At 37.5% G+C, this 20,148-nt stretch overlaps 1 protein-coding gene across 1 annotated transcript in view; it reads left to right on the plus strand.

The window, feature by feature from the left end:
- Positions 1-20,148, plus strand: part of ERP44 (endoplasmic reticulum protein 44) — a 55,318-nt gene that overhangs the window by 16,096 nt on the left and 19,074 nt on the right. The window contains exons 2-4 of the mRNA XM_040588894.1: positions 4,951-5,023; positions 6,921-6,960; positions 9,990-10,105. Coding sequence (XP_040444828.1) covers positions 4,951-5,023; positions 6,921-6,960; positions 9,990-10,105 — 229 coding nt within the window. The remainder of the gene's footprint in view (positions 1-4,950; positions 5,024-6,920; positions 6,961-9,989; positions 10,106-20,148) is intronic.

Below are 20,148 nucleotides of genomic sequence, written 5' to 3' on the forward strand. Positions count from 1 at the left end.
TACCATGAAAAAAATTAGCACTATCTCAGCCAAAAGTAGTACAGGATTTCATTAATTGAATGTGTGGGGTGGCAATTGAACAGCATCACAGTCAGCAGAAGACAGTTGAAAATGTGTTTGTTTCCTGTTTGGAAAAGGGATATGAAGCCTGGCAGAGGTCTGCCAGGTTGGGAGTGAATGGAAGGGGGTTTGTTCAGGCATTTTGTTTGGTGTGCTGCATGTCAGAGGAGGATAATACTGTCTTTTGGGCAGTGCTTTGAGGTCTTTCATTAGAAAGAATGAGTCAATGTCAGCTAATTTGTAGTTACTCAGAAGCAACTAATACTGGCTCCCAACAGAAGTGGCAAACTAATTTTTAACTTCAAGTGGGGATCAAAAGTGGACCAGGAGTACCAGGTTTTCTTTACAAATTAAATTATCCAGGAACCTGAGGTACTGATAATATTCCTACTTTATTTGACAGTATTTCTGAGGACCAGAAGAGTAAAATTAACACATGCCACCTCCTCTTTCCTCCCCCTGTATAAGCACAAATTTTACCTTTGTGAATGCAGTTCAATTCCTGACTTTGTCCCCTCAGTAATGTGTTCTGTAAGTGTATAAAGCTTTCTGCATTCATTTGGTTTAGTCTATAGTTCTTGTCATTTTTCTAAAGTGTTAAATGATTGTGAGTAGGTTACAAACACACTTATCTAACTTGTGCAGTTTCACATTCAAGTATTTAGTATTTTAATATTCTACTCTATTTTTTGAAAATTTTTCTTTCATACTATTACCTTCATAGTTTTACCTTCAGAGATTTTAGTAGTTTAAGTATTTAAAAAACACAAATATAAAAATACTGCTAATTTTATCCAATATAAAGGCAGTGACCTGAGTTATTTCCACGTGTACTTACATAGGTAATTTTCCTTTTTAATTGTTTTTTGCAAGGTGCTTTCTTCAGTGAGTTTGTAGCTGTTTTGTGAGGTTGGTTGGAAAATATTTTTTTCTCACCAGTTACATTCTATGTCCTTCTGTAGGCCAGTGGAGTGCAAAGTTTGCATTTGAAAGTGAAAAAACTCTGAAGACTTTTTTTTTTTTAGCCAGTGTGTTTTTCAGAACATATGTTCAAGACCTGTTTTATAAGGTGTGTAGCTGACATTCAAAAATGATCTCCTCAAAAATATCTTGTTATCTGCCCATGGGTATCAAGCACAGGCCTTGTGAAAGTTCAGAAAATATTCTCAAAACAGTGTAGCTTCTTAGCAATTTAAATAAGAATTTGTATTCCTTCATGTTAAGTATTAATGCTAGTAATATCATAAACCCTCTTGCATCTCATGGGAGAGCAAGATTACTGAGTCAAAAGAATGTGTTTTCTTCCTTACAGGCATTATACCTTTATGAAAGCTTCAGCTGAAGTGTCTTTTGCATACTTACTGACATTTCTTCAGGGAATATTTTTTTTCCCCCTGAGCCTATCTACTTATGAAGGTTTTGGCACCCACAATTAAGAACATGATTATGAATGTATTTTGACAAGATAGAAATTTTCATGCTTCTAGTGGAAAACTTTTTTCAATTATCTCAGGTTTTGCGCGGCTTTTGGAGAAAGTGTTCATAGTCTCAGTATTTTTCTGCTACTGTTTAATATAAAAGGACAATAGGATATACACCTTAATTTCATTTTCACCTTCAATATAAGAAGATTGAGGTCTTTGTTTCAGTATATGCAGCTTGCACCGTGTTTTTCCACAATAAGAGTTAAGAAAGCAATCAAAAATTTTATTCATGCTATAAAGAAGTTTTAATTTGCTTTTTCTGCACGTAGCACAGTCTAGTAGAGGGTTTTATTGTTTAGTAAGCCCTGTGCTTTGATTTTACAGTTAAATATTTGCATTGGAAGTTAAGGTATATTGTAGCGATTTACAAATGCAGCTACGGTTCCTGATGTATTTAAGTATATCTGCTCAATAACATAGCTATTACCCGATTGCAGATAATATGCTTATCTATGTTACATGTAATTTATTCTATTAGATGAGATTTGTGTTACTAATATAAAATTGTATTAGAAAAAGCCATGTGGGTTTAAGAAATTGGTGTCTTATCTGTTTGGTATACTTAGACAATACAAACTGCTGAGCTTCTGTGAAAATAATTTCACTGAGACTTACTGTGGAAATTCTTTCCAAGTATGGATGCTGATGCAGAGCTGTGTGCAGCAGTTAAAAAATTCCCACTTTCTAGAGGCTTATGTGGATTCTCTGTGTCAACAAGCATTATCTAAGGTTATAAACAGGGTAAGTAACTCTGTGGTCTTCAAGGGTATGATCAGAGGTTACTGAGACCTTGTGGGGGCAGCTAAAGCCTTTGGAACTAAGATGAGTTTGCAAAGTCATCTGTGGTAGGAACATCGGATGTTGGCCAGCAAAATTAATGTTGAGTTACATTGGCCTATATTGCCTAAAGCAATACTCCAGTTGTTATCATTAATCCATAGCTACTGCTTCAGTTGTACACAAGTTACATCTAACCTAATACTTGCAACAAAACACCATGTGCATACAAACAAAAACTATGCCAGCACATTCACATGCTTAACTGACCTATTACTATAAATGTAACTACTTACTACCAGCACCTCCCTATAGTAACACTATGGAAGTGTCATCCCATGCACCACCCAAGGGATGATGGGAAGGTATCAGCACTGATGGTTGCCATTGACTGTCACTCATCTGAAAGTAATCTGACTGATGCGGGCCAGGGTCCATATATATATATATATATATATATATATGTGTAGCTTCTCTTTGCAAAGACTGAAGGCAGCCCTCCCTGACTGCTCAACAGTCAACATCACCAGCATCTTCAAAGGAACCTCCCCAAGACTGGCCTGCTGCAACTTGTACATCACATAGCTTGCCTAATCAGATATTTTTTGGCAGACCGTGTAATTACACTGTTAATTTTGATTATGGACCTTACAGCTCAACTGTTAGTTTTGTTTCTCTACAGTCATCTTAAAACCACAGTTCAGACATTTGTGTCAGGCAGTTTAAGTGCTGCAGGAAGACTGTGCGGCCCTGCCTCGGATCTTCAGACCTGCATATAAGATTAGTCTCTTGTCCAATTACCAAGTGAGAAGCACTGGTACATATTTTGTACTATCACAGCTTGTGGGGTTTCAGCCTGTAGTGTAAGATGGAGCATATGTACTACCCAGTGGCTTCTGTATGGGAAATATGAAAGGATTGGTATCTTCACTGAAAAGTGGTTAGTGATCCATAAATCAGAAGAAATCGAAAATGGTTGCTGCAAATCTCACCTGCTTGCCATTTACAGTGATAGTTTGAGAGCTATTGACACTGTCTTGCTGCAGAAGTGTGCCATAGTTTTCGAAGCTGATCTTAATGAAAGCAGGCATACAGTTTGGCTGGTTTTTTTGAGGCCAATATTTGATATACACTTTCCATAAATGTTAGAAAACTTGATGTTTGATGCTGGGTTAATCTTTTGATAAATTGTAAATGGTGTCAAAGGCAAGTGTGCCCTGAAGGCTTGTTGCTTGTAGTCATGGTTCTAGTATAGGTCCAGGATGGGTCTCAGGCTCTTCCATAAATACAGATATCCTTGTATCACTGGATCCTTGTATCCAGCTTCTCTACTTGACATTATTTGGATGCTCTTTATGCTGCTAGCTTTTTTCTTGGTGTCTTTAATCAGCTCTGACTCCATAGCCATAAGCAGATTTTCTTTACAGCTGCAAGGATTAAACTAAATTTCCAGGAACATCAATAGTATATATGTTTTGTGCCACTGCATCTCAGTGCAAGGACTGACTAATTCTTCAGATATCATTGTCAGTCTCTGGTCTCTGTCTGATTCCTTGACCTGTGTGTTCCTGTCAGTTCTCTACTGAAAACGTTCCTTTTCCTTTCCCGCCGTCTCTGTCAGCTGAGGAACCACAGATTCACTGAAAACATGAGGCTGGAAGGCACCTCAGTGGAGTGTCTGGTCCAAGCCCTGGCCCTGCTTAGACAGGTGCTGACTTTCTGACCAGGTTGCTCAGGGTGAAAACATTTGCATCCCAGACCAGAATCTGTATTGTCCTGTTCAAAAACTTGCAGGCTTATCTCTCTCAAAGTAAAAATAAGTTGTAAATTACGGATACCTCTCACCTGGGATAGAGCAGCAACTCTACCCCGCTTTTCACTTCTGCATTTTGAGATAAACGAACTCAACCTGTTGCAGTGAACATGAGAGTGCTCTTCCATAAAACTGCATATTGCGGTGATAGTTGCATTAAGAGTCATGCGTGTGTTGCTCTAATGAAATGATCTGGCTGATGCGGTGTCTCAGTTTTTATAGTCTGATACGGTGATTGCATGGTGGAACTGAAACAGTGTCAAGAAAAAATACAGAAGGAGATAAAAGACTGTAGCTAGTTGAGTTAGATACACTGAAACTGTTTTCTAAAACAACAATAAAAATGGAGGCAATTGCAAGCTTTACCTAATAAGAAAATTTTTAGCCAGGCAAGCCCTGTAAGTGACAGAAGGAATTACTTGTCTCTGTGTGAAACCTCTGAGCCTATGTGCTACTGGGCTGTGTGAGATTTAGGTGGCTAAACTGGGGTTTCATTTCTTTCTTCAGAGTGAATTTATGAATGTAAGTTATTCTTAAAGGTACAACATTTACCTGTAACATTTCTGCCAGCATAATAGAAAATCAAATTAAGAGAGAGCCAATTTTGCTTTAAATATTAAAGTATGTTAAATCTGTAAATAGTGTTTATTTGTATATTTGTAGTGCTGCTGGCAGCTGAAATGCATAGACTGAATTACATACAGTTCTTTTACTGCTCTTCTCCAGCTTTTGAACTGTATTGTTTAAAATCATAGATATGTTACCACTTTATTGCTGAAACTTTACATACCTTACTGGTTTGCTTTCTCTTTTTAGGTGTCTTGGCTTTTTAATCCAACAAGAAGTGAAATAACAAGTCTAGATAGCGGAAATATAGATGACATTTTAAGTAAGTATTTTGAATATTATTTTTTCTTTGTATGTTTACAGTCACTTACCTGTGCGAGTCTTGCAAAGCTATTAAGTGAATATGCATACCCTAGCTTTGAATATATGAATTGCAATTGACACAGAGCTATTAAGAGCCTATGGTCAAAATTAGCTGTCTGAACTAGTGTATCACCCAACAAATTAACTTCATTGTAATCTCAACGAGGATTTTTTTTGAATTTGAGGATTGAAGTGTCTGAGAAAAATAGCCGGTATCTTGTTTGCAGATAGGAGTGCTTGAATGCATAAGCAGAACCTGTCAAGGCAGCATCTTAGAAGTTCCCCTCAAAACAGCAGCAACTGAAACCCATGGTGATGGGCCTTAAGTATCTTGCTTGTTCTGCTGTGCTTTTCCTCAGGTTAAGCATTGTCCTGATTCTGGTGGCTTATAGAAAGGAGACCTCTAAATGAAACAGATGTATATTCCTTGTTTGAAACCTTTTCTCCTGAAAAGTACGCAGTTTGCCAGTATCTGGTTATATTCATATGAAACAATGTAATAACTTTTTTCTAATATATGGAGAAAAAAATCTTTATGCTCTTTTATTTGTCTCTACTAGAATCTGCCTACTATTGCAGGATTGCTTTGTGTAGTAAATGTATGATGAGGGATATGAAACCTGTTTGTAAATAACTTTTATACAGTGGAAAATGTAAAATCCTTCTGTAAAACATTATTCATAAAAGGAAATATATGCAAAGTGTAAGTACTTTTTAAATTTATCCGATTACTTTCAATAAATACTTTATGCCTTGGAGGTAACTCTATATTTCTGTATGCTTGTTAATTTCCTGTTTACCACTTGCATTCTTTGCTGATAATGAAAATCTTAATGCTATAATTTTAATCAAAACTGTACTTTTTCCCAGCTTTCTCAAGAGTTGTATTTTTCTTTATGTTGTCTTTTCCAGGCTTCCAGCATCTTTGCGCATAACTGCTTTGTAATTTTGTCAATAGTGCAAATTTGTCTTGCAAATTTCTGCTTTATAAAGCTGCAGCTGATACTCCATAGTTCCAGTATTTATTTCAAGTTTTTTTCAATGTCTAGGCCACTACTATTAATAAAAATGAATTTACAGCATGGTTGTTATACTGTGTAAATATCACGATTTAATTTTTTGGGCAAGAGATTTGTTTTCATGGTTTTGATTTATTTTCCTTTTTTTTTTTTTTTTTTTTTGGTATGTGAAAAATAATATACAGGAGCATGATTTTACTACCTCATCATATGTATCCCTATAGTATTGCATTTTTTGTATTATTGTCCCGTAGCATTTTTCTTTTTTGGGGACTAAAGATTTCTCTGCTACCTTTTTGCCTTAGTATCCAGCTTCTTAGCAAATAAGGCAGGTAAGGACTAACCAGAGCAAGTTGCATAGGCAGACTGCATGTTGGTCATTCTTCTAACCCAAATAGCTAACACTTCAGCTTTTAACTGTTTTTAACACTTATGAAAAATCTAGCTAATGCTTAAAAGATATGCTAGAGTGCAACTTCTGACTTTGAGTGCCTTAATTTTAAGTCCAGAATTACTTTTTGTCTCATGCGTTACTTAATTACTACTTTTATGTCTTAATACCTTAAGTATTGACATTTTTTCTGTCTAATATATCAATAAAGTCAATAAAATTGTTGACTGAAGGTTTCTTTTGTCACTTTCCCATTTAATATAGATTAAATTTCAGATAAGATTTATCCTGGCAGTTTTCTAGCAATTAGACTAAGTTGTATGCGGAATAATCTAAAATATTTGCTTTTATAATTGTGTTGTGTATTTTTATAATCTCAGATAAAAGCACTAAGAGGTTTGCTTCACAATGTGACATCGGGTTTTTTTCTTTTTCTTTCCTCTCAGACAATGCAGATGTTGCTTTAGTTAATTTTTATGCTGATTGGTAAGTTATACAAGTTGGTTTTTTTCCTATGTTTAAACTTCTCTCTTCTGAAAACTCATGTTTGGCTATAGTTTTGTAATTGAAAATACAGTCATATGTTGCTTTCAAACTAGTTGGTTTTTTATGTCCTGATTACTTCCTCTTTTGCTGTTCTGCCATCTTTTCTTCCATTCAGGGCTCCTATCAGAAAAAAAAGGCTTCTGTAGTAGTATGGTATAGCATGCTATGTAATTGATTTTTTTTTCCCTCTTAGACAGTTTTCATTAACTTTTTGCTCCTTATCATACTATAGTCCAAAATATTCCATTTTTCTGTTTTATTCTATGTTGGTCCCATGCTTGTGTGATAAAAAGAAGGCAGCTTGAATTTACACTAAAAATCAATTCCTCCTCTAATCTAGAAGACCTTCCAAGTGGAGAACTAGAGAAATTATAATTGAGGGATGAAATCTGAGCATCCAGAAAAGGAAAGAATTTGGGGCCAGATGGGTTAGACATTATGAAAAACATACTGAAAGGGAACAGTTTACCTGAAAAAAAATTGTTTTTTAAAAACTTGCATACAGATTCATTGTTAGAATTAATTTCAGCACCATACACTTTTTTTTAAAATTGTGTAAGAAGTAATTTTAAATGTTCTGTTCTGCTCCACCCTTAATATTTTTAAAAGAATCTTTAGTGAGGAAGAAACCAGAAAAAGTGTTCAGAGAAAGTAAAATTTAACATGTAAATTAATATAGAAAAAGAGGTTAGAAGTAAAGCAATATATAAACCAAAGTACTGCACTTCAAATATTCCTCTCCCTGCTGTTTTGCTTTGTGAGCATAAAGCATTGGCCTTCAGACTCAAAGGTTATGTAGGTGATTAGACTTCTGATTCCTTTCACCTCCTTCACATCCCACTGTATGTCTAAGTCTGTAGGTTTGTATGGCCTAGAAATAGAAAGCATACAGAGCTTTACATGAAAAATTTACAGTTTGCCTTTACTGATAATTCATTCAACTAGTAGCAGGGTAATTTGAATTGTTTTGTAAAAGTGATTTTGAAAAATTCATACCCAGTCTTTTCATGCAGAAGTTCTCAAAGATGTTTTTAATGCCTTCATTTAAACTTTGCATAAAGATAGAGATTATGCCAATCGAAACCAGTTTAATAACCTTTGTATATACCTCTGTCATTTTATAGACAATTGTTATGTTCAATTAGTTTGCATCTGTTCATTTGCTACCACAGACTAAATTGAGGCACATTTGAAACTGTAGAATTTTTCTTTAGAGAGATTGCATTTGTTTACCAAGTAAGCTGTTTGTTTGAAATGTCTTTCTTTATAACAATAGTACAACTAAATAACTAGTTAAGAAGGAAACTAGGTCTAATCTCTTACCTGTTCTGTATAAAATTATGCCGCAAAGGCTGTCTTTTGAAATAAATAAATAAATGAAACTTCAGATAGTTATTTTCAGTCTGTGATCTGCAGATAGCTGGTGGATCATGGGCTACTTCAAAAGGTTTTAATGAAGATAACCAAGGAATGCAAACCTTGGAGAGTAAATTTAATACACTGAAATTTGGGGTCTGTATTGCAATTGAAAAATCATTTTTGGATTTTCCAGAAGACGTACTGCAGGAGGGTAAAAAACTATGTTCTGATACTTCTGTAATAAGGGGAGTATACTGGTATTTTAAAACTTAATATAATAAGGTAACAAGCATCCTGTTTTAGGGCCTTATTGCCATAGCTCACTCTGCAAATCCCCACTGTTATCAGATCCTCTGTAGAATAGATTTGCTTTGAATTTAAAGACTTGCATGTGCTTGCAAGTTGGTTCACATTATAGCAAGCCATAATTTTAAAACATCACAGCCTTAATTATGATCATTACAGGTAGGCATTCAGTAATAACCTCTCAACCTAGCATGCTGCCAGCCTCTGATGTAACTTGACCTTTGAATGAGAACAGAACAGTTTTGCTGATGTAGATACTCTGCTGTAAGAAGAGAAGAACGAGGAATGAGGAATGTAACATAACATGCTGCATAAATGGGTAGCATACAGTTGTCCTGCCCAGAGCAGGTTTCTTTCAGAAAATGGCCTTAAGCCCTGATTGTATTTTGAGAGCAAAACTTGCCTCTTCACTTGAGTGTGTAGATGTAACAGCATCCCCAGGCTATCGCTGCTAAGTTTAAGCAGGGCTTCAGTGCGGGCTGTTTTATTGCAAGTCTGCTCCATGAGGTCTCGTTCTGTCAACTTCCACAGTGCTGTTTTATGTCTTGAATTTAAAATTCTGCTCTGTGTTAAGAAGAACATATTATAAATTTTTTTTATATATATATTAACACTAGTGCGTAGGTCCATTATTACCCTAAACTCCCCAAAGCCACCAAGGCATCTTTCCAATGCTCCAGCCTTTTCCATGGGCAGAAAGAGAGAATTTGCTTCAGAATCTGACATGACTAGACAAAGGGACCCATGGGATTCTCTTTGTTCATAGTGATGTAATAGCAGTCTGTTAAAATTCTACCAAACTTGAGCAATAATATAATAAGCAATACTTATAACTTCTATTTTTGACTGTTAGAAAGTTATCTCTGTGGTATTTTTTGAAGTTGATGGTGAGTAGTTGAATCTCAACAATTCAAGTAACATCTCTTACTGTATTTTTAAAATTACTTGCCCAGGGATAACTGAGGTAGAAAAAATGAAGAGCAGACTTCATGAATAGAATATATTTCCTGAAGACTTTTAATGGATTAATAATGTTTCCTAAGCAGATAAAGCAGGGAGGCATGGGGGATAAAGCAGATAAATCTAGAATGATTTCCCCCCACCCCAACCTGAATTATTTAAGTTACTTTTGAACCTATTTTTACCTAGTTAGTTACTGGGATGATTACCAATAGATGTGCTTTTCCAGTAGCTTTTCTTTCTTTGTTTTCATTTTTTTTCAAATATTGACATATTCCCAGAGTCATCAAGTAAAACATTTCAAATTAATATTTTGAAGTTATGATTTTGTGTTCTATCCACAGGTGCCGCTTCAGCCAAATGCTGCATCCTATTTTTGAGGAAGCTTCTAATGTAATTAAGGAAGAATATCCAGATAAGAATCAAGTGGTGTTTGCTAGAGTAGACTGCGATCAGCATTGTAAGTAAACCCCAATTTAGATTTTTCCATGCTATCCTGCCAGTAAATTACTCATTGCATCAAACAATATATTAGACAGCAATCTGAGATGGAGCCGTACCTGCCTCATCATTTAGCCCAGAGTTGCTTGTATACATCAGTGAACCTCTTTTTGCAAATTTGTAAGGGCATTCTCCAGTGTTTCTTTCTCATTGCATCCATAAACATACATTTATATGAGTTCAGCCTCTCTCATTTAATGGGGAAAAAAAGGACTGGGATTATAAATTGAATTGGCTTATTGAGGTGTCAGAGAAACACTAGTGCAACAAATGGTGCAGGTCTTCACTACCAAGAAGAGGAAGAGGTAACTTTCCATTGTCAGCGTCAAGAATATGTTCTGTTCAGGTCTTCCTTCCAACTAGGAGTCATGGTGGACTCTAAGTTGCCTTTCACATAGCCAGGAGGAGATCAGAGCTTTTCTGCTTTGTTATTTGTACACACACTAACAAATGGTTACCTGTTGGGTTTTCCCCACATCTGTAAATACATGAAAATGATATGCCAAACCTTACTCATTTTATGCTGGTATTAATCCCAAACGTTGCTTTTTAATCCCATAATAAGTAAAATGTAAGGAACATCTGCTGCATATTGAAAGACAAATGGATAGCACTGAGTTTTTTGTTACAGTGCTTTTTGTAGTATAGTATCAGCTGTATCGTTTTATGCTTCTCAAAGTTTTACAGCATTCACAGGTATAATTTCTTGCAGTGACTTGCGATTTCCAAAGAGTACTAACAGCAGGAATTCAGTTCTAATCAATACTGATTATAATATTTGGGCTTTACGAAATTGTAAGCAGCACCGCAGCTGAGGAATCACTGCACAGAGTTATTAGTTTATATCTGCAGCATATTCCTGACACTTACATAGACACAACTATTGGGTCAATCTAAAGAGAGAACTTTATAGGACAAGAAAATGCGTATCTATGAAAATTATTTGATTTCATTTACTTTTTTCTTTCCCATTTTGACAATCTAACTTTTTTGATGTTAGAGAGGATTTTTCCATATAATGAGAATTCTTGGCTCGAAGTGTCTTGGTTCTTACTTGCAGATTTAAAAGTCAGTAAGTCAGTCTTCCACTGGCACCATTGTGTGCTCTGTTTTGTATACATGCGTGTAGTTGCCCAACAGTACGAGAGCCTATCTTGTGATCTTGAAAGAGATCTCAAGCATTAAAAAAAAAAACCACAAACCACCAAACTTTCATGGGAGCAAACAGAATCCACCCAGTATCTGAAATGTAAAATAAGCTGATTCTTCAAACTGGTGGGAGTGGCCAAGGAAATTCTGATTTGTCTTTTCCCAAAGATCAGTAAGACCAGTTCGTGACCACAGGAAACATAAATGCCTCTGGGCTTAAATCTTTGAATCACTGGCATATGGGAACCCCTTTATAGCCTCAGCTGGAAAAGAGGTGCAACAGTATTCACCTAAGGCGGCTGCATGCTTCAAAGCTGCTCAGGTACCCTCCTGTGTTGGAGTGGTAGTTATGTCTTGATACAAACTTGATACAAAGTTTGAATGTTGGTGTTTTTGAAGAGCGGTTACATTAGGCACATGGCTGTAGAATCTCCTCCTCTGAGCAGATCTAGTGCCTTGAATACAGTGTAGAACAGTGCAGTTCTGTAACTGCCTGGAGCATTTCCAGAGCAGCAGCAGAATGAAGAGACCTGGCTGTATGTAATGTGCTACATAAGATATTTTTTAGTCTCCCTAACTTACAAGTCCAATAGCATTTTTTCTTTCTCATTATAATGTTCTCTGTTAAGTGAATGATTTCCTACCTCCTTCCTGAATAGCCTTTTCCAATATCACAGATTTTTGGGGGGTTTGTGAGGGTTTGGTTTTGGCCGGGGTTGTGTGTTTTTGGTAGGTTGGGTTTTGTGTTTTCAGGTTTTTTGGACCTGGAATACCCTCCCAGATCTCAAATACTTAACTACATTTTCAGCTTTTTTTTTTCACACTTGGTATTCTCTTCTACTTGCAATCATCCATTTATATGGTGTGTCTGGGAGATCTTAACCAAAAGCATAGCATTAAGTACTCATATTTTCCATCCCTATAAGTCAATTTTCAAGTAAGGCAATGAAATCCTTTGGAGGAGTATATTGAAGGCAAAGCCTGACAGGCAGTCTTTGCTGGATTTTTCTAATTGAGTTTTTTGTCTTTCTTTGTTCTGAGATCTACTGCAGGATCTACACAAATAAATAGCAAGTGTTATGATTAGGTTTGTATCAGCTTATTAAGCCAGTCACTCTACATACTTGAAATTACTTTTACTTATACTTTTGTATATGTTCTAACACTTTCATCAGTAATAGTTTTTCAAATAACCTTGAATCAGTTTGGGAGAAGGGGAGAATTAAGGATATTCGTACTTCCAGTTTACTACAACCTTTCATGGTTGTCCTTAAGTCTTATCTCAGTGTTTAACAGTTTGGTTGGCTCATCTTTTCATTGAGTTAAGATATTGACAATGAAACTTTCTGTAAAGTTCTCACAAAATACTGTAGTAAGTCTGTACTCAACATCAGCCTGTGATGTCGAGTTTTATTGTTAAGGTTTGCATTAACAACTGAAGTCCTTATTTTGTTTGCTGTAGCTTTAGTTGCTTGGGTAATTCAGAGAGTCTTTGGGCTGCTGGATGCCCAGTGTTTAGAGATGTTCTTGTCTTAGCTGTTATGCCTAAAAACAGTGACGTGTTGTCGTCCCATCCCATATCCTCTTCCCCCCCCCCCCCCCCCAAGTATTTGAAACACCTTAGAAGCTTATTGCTTAATCTTCTCATGTGCTCATTGAATTGAGCTCATGAGAGCTTGTTACAGAGAGCTAAGGCCTGGATGGAGGAGAAGATGTTACAGCAGAGATTGTCTTCCTTCCCCTGGGAGTAGGTGTAGTGGGCTAAGTAGTATGAGGCAGCCAGGGGTTTTGGTCTTTGTTTTTATTACTGGAATACTATGAGTTCTCTGTACTTACTATTTGTGTCCTTAACTTAAGAGGATGATGAGCATGACTAGTGCTGCAGAAGCTGTAAAATGTGAGAACTAAAAATAAAATCCTGTGACAGACCAAGTCTTTTTTCCCCAATTTGCATTGCCTTTTTGAATTAGAATAGTAAAGCTGCATAGGTCATTCCTGGTTCCTAGTGTTTATTTACTGGGTTGTAAGCAATGGTATGTTTTATGGCACATAGTTGTTGTGTATGTCCTAAAGTTTTAAGTATTTTAACTTTGATTTTGATGGATGTAATAGCAGCTTTATAGTAAGAGGGTGAATATTACTCAGTTATCCAGCTTGGGCCTGCTGTAATAGTTTACTAAATGTTGGAGTCAAGATTGTTATTGTCTCTCCGCACCCCCCATTTGACCTTTATATTTTTGCTTGTGTTTACATATTATAGCAACACTAGAATGTTTTTGCCAATATTTTGGGGTTTATTATGCCTGCAGATTTCATACCACTAGTAGTTCACTATTAGGATGATGTTCTAGAGATGGTGGATTATTTGCACTACAAATGATCTGCTTCTTTTTGAAGGCAAGTCTCTGTAGGGAGTCCAAATAGCTGATTTCAGGCCACTCAAAAACAGCTTTCAGAATGGTCAGCCAGGCATAGATACTTTCCATTTAATGTACTATTATTGAAGCACACTGCAGGGCCCAACAGCTCACGCCAGCTTCTGAGGGTAAAGCAAATTAAAGAGAATTATTGATGCACCGCCAAATGTTTGATTCTTAATGACAAAACCATCATTCTGTCTGCTCTTATAGCCAATATAAAGATGTTTTTTCTGGGAAATGATAGGCCCCAATGTGATGAAATACAAAATCTAAACACTAAAACTATATCAAACCTCTGTATGTGTTACATTTTATACCAATTTATAATATTGTGGAAGATATTTATAACTGAAATGTGTAAGTTAAGTCATCCAGCTATTTTTAAGCTGATGTGGAACACACACTACAGATAAATCTGATGAAGCAGGTACTTCTTCAGTTTCCAAGACCTTGTCCTTTTATAGGTTAGAAATCTCTAAGTTCCGCTACATTGTTTGCTGTCGAAATCGTTAGTGGTTTTGGTGTGTTTGATTTAGTAACTCACCTTAAAATTTATGCACCTCTATTCTGTAATACCTAGTAAAAGTGACCTTCTATATAAAATTATAGAAGATCCTTCTGCATATACATTATTAGGAAGGTTTTAGTTTGGGGTTTTTTTTGCTTGCTTGTGGGGTTTTGTGGGGTTTTTTTATCCTTTGTGTTAAGCCTCAATGTTGGAAGCTCACTTGGTACCATGGATTTTCCGTGTTTATGTGCTTCTATACTGCAATACTCGGTCACAGAGAACTCGTGTTTCTGGAGGAGAGTTGGTTTTGAACAGTTTCTGTGAATTCAGTATTAGGAATTATGGTACAGACTTCTTATAAACTAAAGTATATATTGTGGGTTTAATTCTACTACACCAGTAGTTCCTTTGGTTGTGGAGTTATAAAATAAAAAATAGCAGCGGGTTTTAATAAATCTTTGTGTTTCCAAACAGAAAACAACTTCTCACTGGTGGGGTGTTGGTAAGTGCTTTGCTAGACAGACTGATTAGGGGCTGTTGGTTTTTCTTGGAAAATGGCCATGAGTGGTACTCACATTCACTACTTGAGCTGCTGATCTCTCTGGGTCTGGCTATTCCTGTAATGTCTGCTAATGTTAGTCTTCAGAGAGTTACTTAAATTGTATTGCTGCTGTGTCTTTGGTAAGCAAAATAACTCAGTACGGTAACAAATTTGGAGGTTCATAAATGAACTATAAATGAAACTGTAAACAAAAATGAGGATTTCATTGCATTCGTGCCACTTTGCCTGGAAAAAAAACACTGGTCTGAAAGTTATTTGGCTAAAATAAAAAGTGGAAGTGATTCAGAGAGGTGGTTGATGGCTCTCCTCAGGAGAGCCATTTTGTTAGCCTGTCGGAAAAGGTTATGGGATGCCTACTGATGAGGCCCTGCTAAAAGCAGGCATGGCTGTTGTGAATGCTCCTTTGCAGCAGAAGGTGGTCTAGATTTGTTGTTACTCAGCTTCTTAGTAGCTGAGTTTGATGTAGGTCATTGATTGCTTTTCTTGTACCTGTTTTGGTCCATTATACAAGTCACCAGTATCACAGGCATCGGGGTGGGATGCCTGGTTTAGATGGTCTTCCAAGTTCCTTTCTAATTCTGCTTCCTGTGAATATTCCCAGGTCTTATGGTTATGTGCAACTGTCATGAGAAGAGTAGTTTAACTGGGGAGAATTAATGCTATATTATGAAACACTTAAGCATAAGGTGAATGTAGTGCTGTATGTAGGGAACTAGGAGGCAAAAAGGCATTTGTCAGTGAACTTGAGAGAAAAAAGCCTGTGGAATAAGTAAAAAGGTACCTATCAAAGACAGATTTAATTTCTCATCTGTAGTGTGCCCTGGCAGGTAGCCTGAGGGACTTGAAAAGATGCGATTGATCTCAAATGAGCAAGCAGAATACTCATTTGGTTGTCCCAGCTTCAAATACACAGCTGCAGGAATTTTTTCCCTTTGAGATAGAAGGTATTGCACAAGGGTGAGGAAGAATTAAGATGATTTGACACAAAAAAAGGTTAGTTAGATCCAGTAAATTCAACTACAAATATATATATATAGCTACACAACTCCTGTATCCATCATGTGAAAACAAAATTAGGAAGTGCAGTAGCCTGGGTTTGTCCTAGTTCTTCCTCAGACAACATTAAGACTCTCCTTAGAAGAAGGAACACTGAATATTTTCAAAGATTATTTTTATGGGGTTTGAGTTTTGGAACTTAGATATTTCCCCCCCCCCCCCCCCCCCCCCCGATAATTTTTTTAGGCTATTGTAGTCCTCTGTTAGGCATGTGAATTGCTTCAGGTGGTGCCTTATATTATGAGATGGGTATTTAGGATAATTGTCAATATTGTTCAAATCCTAGTGGACATGTTTTTGAAAGCCAGTCCTGTAGACTTAAAATCTAAGTATTTGTTGGGTGGCAGTATGAATTATGACCATGGAAGACTAAGACAGTGGCTTGAGTTAATGGTAGGGTGATACCCTGACCCTTGTAAATATTGCTGGTCCTTCAGTAGGAAGGACCTTAACTACATTGTGGGTGGTAACCTACTTCATAGAATTACAGAATCATTTAGGTTGGAAAAAGACCTTTGAGATCATCAAGTCCAACCATTAACCCAGGGCTGGCAAAACCATCACTAAACCATGTCCCGAAGCACCACCATCTACGTGTTTAATTTTAAATAACTCCAAGGGTGGTGGTTTCACCACTGCCCTGGGCAGCCTGTTCCAATGCTTGAATGCCCTTTCAGTAAAGATTTTTTCCCTAATATCCAATCTAAACCTCCCCTGCCACAATGTGAGCCCATTTCCCCTCATCCTGTTGCTTGTTATCTGGGAGGAGACCAACCCCCACCTGCCTACAGCCTCCTTTCAGGTAGTTGTAGAGACAAATAAGATCTTCCCTGAGCCTCCCTTTCTCCAGGATAGATAACCCCGCTTCCCTCAGCTGCTCCATCTAAGATGTGTGCTCCAGACCCTTCACCAGCTTCGCTGCCCTTCTCTGGACATGCTCCGGCACCTCAATGTCCCTCTTGTAGTGAGGGGCCCAGAACTGAACACGGGATTTGAGGTGGGGCCTCACCAGTGCCCAGCACAGGGAATGATCACTGCCCTTGTCCTGCTGGCCACACTGGGGGGGATACAAGCCAGGATGCTATTGGCCTTCTTGGCCCCCTGGGCACACTGCTGGCTCGTGTTCAGCCGGCTGTCCACCCCCACCCCCAGGTCCTTTCCCCCCAGGCAGCTTTCCAGCCACCCTTCCCCAAGCCCATAGCACTGTGTGGGGTTGTTGTGACCCAAGGGCAGGACCCGGCACTTCTCCTTGTTGAACCTCACACAACTGGCCTTGGCCCATCGGTCCAGCCTGTCCAGCTGCCTCTGCAGAGCCACCTGCCCTCAAACAGATCAACACTCCTGCCCAGCTCGGTGTCATCTGCAAACTTACTGAGAGTGCGCTCAATCCCACACATTTCAATATAGTGCGTCTTGGTGCAGTTTTTCAACATACTCTGCATTATGCATTTAATTTTAATTTAGTGACAATAGCCTTGAGATTCTCGGTGACGTGATCTGATATACTAGCAGAACTCTTTGAACAGCGTGTTGTGGTGTTAACTTACAACAATTGAGTCTGAATCATTTGGGGAATTAAGTCACAGGGTGTGTGCTTGCTTGAAGCTGTAGCTTGGGTAATGTGTGTACACACCATGTGAAACACCCAACACACCCTAAAAAATGAGTTTTGGCATTCCTTTGAGTAGAGGAACACAGGATGGTCAGACAACAGAGAAATGGCTGGCAGTGCAAGACACATGATAAAGATACAGATTACAAATGATGTGGCTCACAAAGCATGTTTTCTTGGAGGATCTTGCTCCAAAGATGATGTGGGAGAGTGTCTTAGTAAATATGGGTGTAAATGTCAAGCTTCACGTAAAAGTTTCTTTCAAAATAATAAAAGCTGCTGTCTCTTCCCTATTGTAAGAAGCAGCTTTGCTTTCCCTTGAGTTCAGGAGAAGTATCAATACAGCACATCTATGAAGAGAACTGAGTGACTGTGAAGACATTCCTGTTGGAGTTTATAGAATGAATAGTAGAAAATAGTCTGGGTGGTTTAGAAGTGGTTGTATGCTAACAGGTATATGCAAAACAAGGAGGTGAGAACCATCAGAATTCAAGTCATTGCTCTGCCTGAAATTTCCTGATTTGTAGAAGACGATCAATTATGTCAGTGTAGCTTCCTATCATAAATAGTGTGAAACCTTTCTGGTAGCATAGACGCTAGTCTTGTGATTTAATGATTAATTGGGAAAAATACAAACACAAGGTTTGTTCTTTGTAGGTACCTTAGTAGCTGAAGAAAATGTGAAGTTGTAGCTGGGAGACTTTTTTTTTTTTCTTTAGGTAGGTTATCCTTATCTGTTTCAAATACCTCTTTTTCATCAGAAAATAGGCAGTGAGAATGGAAATATTTAAAAATTTAATTTAGGATTTACTATAACTAATGAAATCAGTGAATTAGTTCAAGCAATATTCCATGTATTTGCATTGTGTATTTCCAATTTTAAAAGGAATATAATTTTGTAGTTGCTCTGCTTGTGCTAACTCTACCTGTATCAAATGCCAAGGCTTAATGAAGCATTTAAGGTTTACTTTATTTGACTTTTGAATGAATTCAAACAATTTTTCATGTACTTGCATTTTATATTTTGTAAAAAGATGGTTTTCAAATACTTACTTGTGTAGGACTGTCATCTCTCTCTGTTAGTTCAAATACCAGTATTCATGGAATCTCAATGTAATTTGTAAAGAGCATGCAAGTTCTGACTTACGAAATAATGTTTGAATTCAGTCTTGACAGTGGTCATTTTATTACCATTAATTTTTTTTACACAACTTCAGCACTTGATGAAGATCCACATCCCTAGGGACTGCAATCTGAATGCTCATTCTACAACCTCTGCATCCTCCTGTAACTGTGGAAATAACCTGAAGGAAAAGTCCATGTTGTGAGACCAGAAAGTGTAGTTTTGGTGTTCTCTTGCTGTGGAGTTCTGTAACAGTAACAGTCTTTAATCTCAACGGGTTTCTGTGCTCATTGTCTCTTACCAGACCCTGGTCAAGGTTCGATAGACTGACATACTGTCAGACCAAAGATCCTCCTATGAATAGGAGAGAAGGGCAGCAAATGCCTCATCTGCTGATGTTTGTCTTCTGCCAAACAAATACAAAGTGATTCCTCCCCCTCTATACTTGCCACTTTCTTGCAGGCAGCTGTTCGGCACTTTAACTAAAAATTGATGGAATTTAAAGGAAGAAAACAGTATTGATCTAATACACATTAATTTTGAACATGTTGGCATCTTTCCTTTAGAAATTTGTATTAATTTGACATAAAAGAACTCTGAACTGAGGACATAAAATATCTTACCCTTAATTTTAACTGTAATTAGTGCATTAAAAAACGTTTCTGTGATATTTAGGGAACAGGTCAAATCCTTTCTTAGTCAAAATTGATAGGCTGAATTCTGTGATAGTTATAGTGATGCAAAGCTCGTTTGGAACTAGGCTTAGCTGGTAAAGCTACTGGTTTGAGGGATGTTCAAGAACATTTTGTAGAGTAGAACTGGTTCTTATTCCTTTGCTGTGCATGTTTTGTTTTCAGTTCTCAGACTTGTTTCAGTTGTGCAGCTGGTACAAAGGTATTTTTCAGTAACTGAAGCTGCAAGAGATTAGTAGTGTTTCAGCAGCGATTAAAACTACTGATGGTTTCACTCAGAGTTTTCCAGGCAGCAGGGAATTTAGATTTTTTTTGTTTTTTTAGTCTCATAGAAGTTCAAAAGAGGTGTAGAGCTTTATGTGCTGGAGGACAGTTACAGGCAGAGTTCCACAGGGGAATGACTTCCAGTTGCACAGGGGTTTAATTTCGGTTTGCACCTGAGAGGTTTATGTCATCTGCCCAGTATCAGCAGTTTGTTCATGGCAGCTGTCTCTAAATAGCAGTTTTCACAGGACTTCTGTCTCCATTCTGTTTAGAAAAGAGTTAAGTGTAAGATAAGATAGAAAGCATGGATGGACCCTCATTTGGTTGCCTTCCTGCTGTGGACCAATCCAGCTCACCTGAGGTGTACTTTTTGGCTTCTAAAGGAGTTGGCGAGCACTAACAGGACACGCATTCAGCCTACACTTCAATCCCCTCCTCTCTCTGTTGACTGGATGAAACTTTTCTGTCTCCAAAGGGTAAATCACTCTGAAGTTCAGTGTCTCTCTCCTTGAGAGAGAAAGGAAGAAGAGGAAGCAGAGGTGTGTGTGGTTGGCTGCAGTGAGTCACCTCAAATGATTAAGCAGCTCTGAAAAGTGGGCATACTGCTCGTATTTCG

The sequence above is a fragment of the Falco naumanni genome, chromosome 3 (assembly GCF_017639655.2).
Source record: "Falco naumanni isolate bFalNau1 chromosome 3, bFalNau1.pat, whole genome shotgun sequence".
Lineage (NCBI taxonomy): Eukaryota > Metazoa > Chordata > Aves > Falconiformes > Falconidae > Falco > Falco naumanni.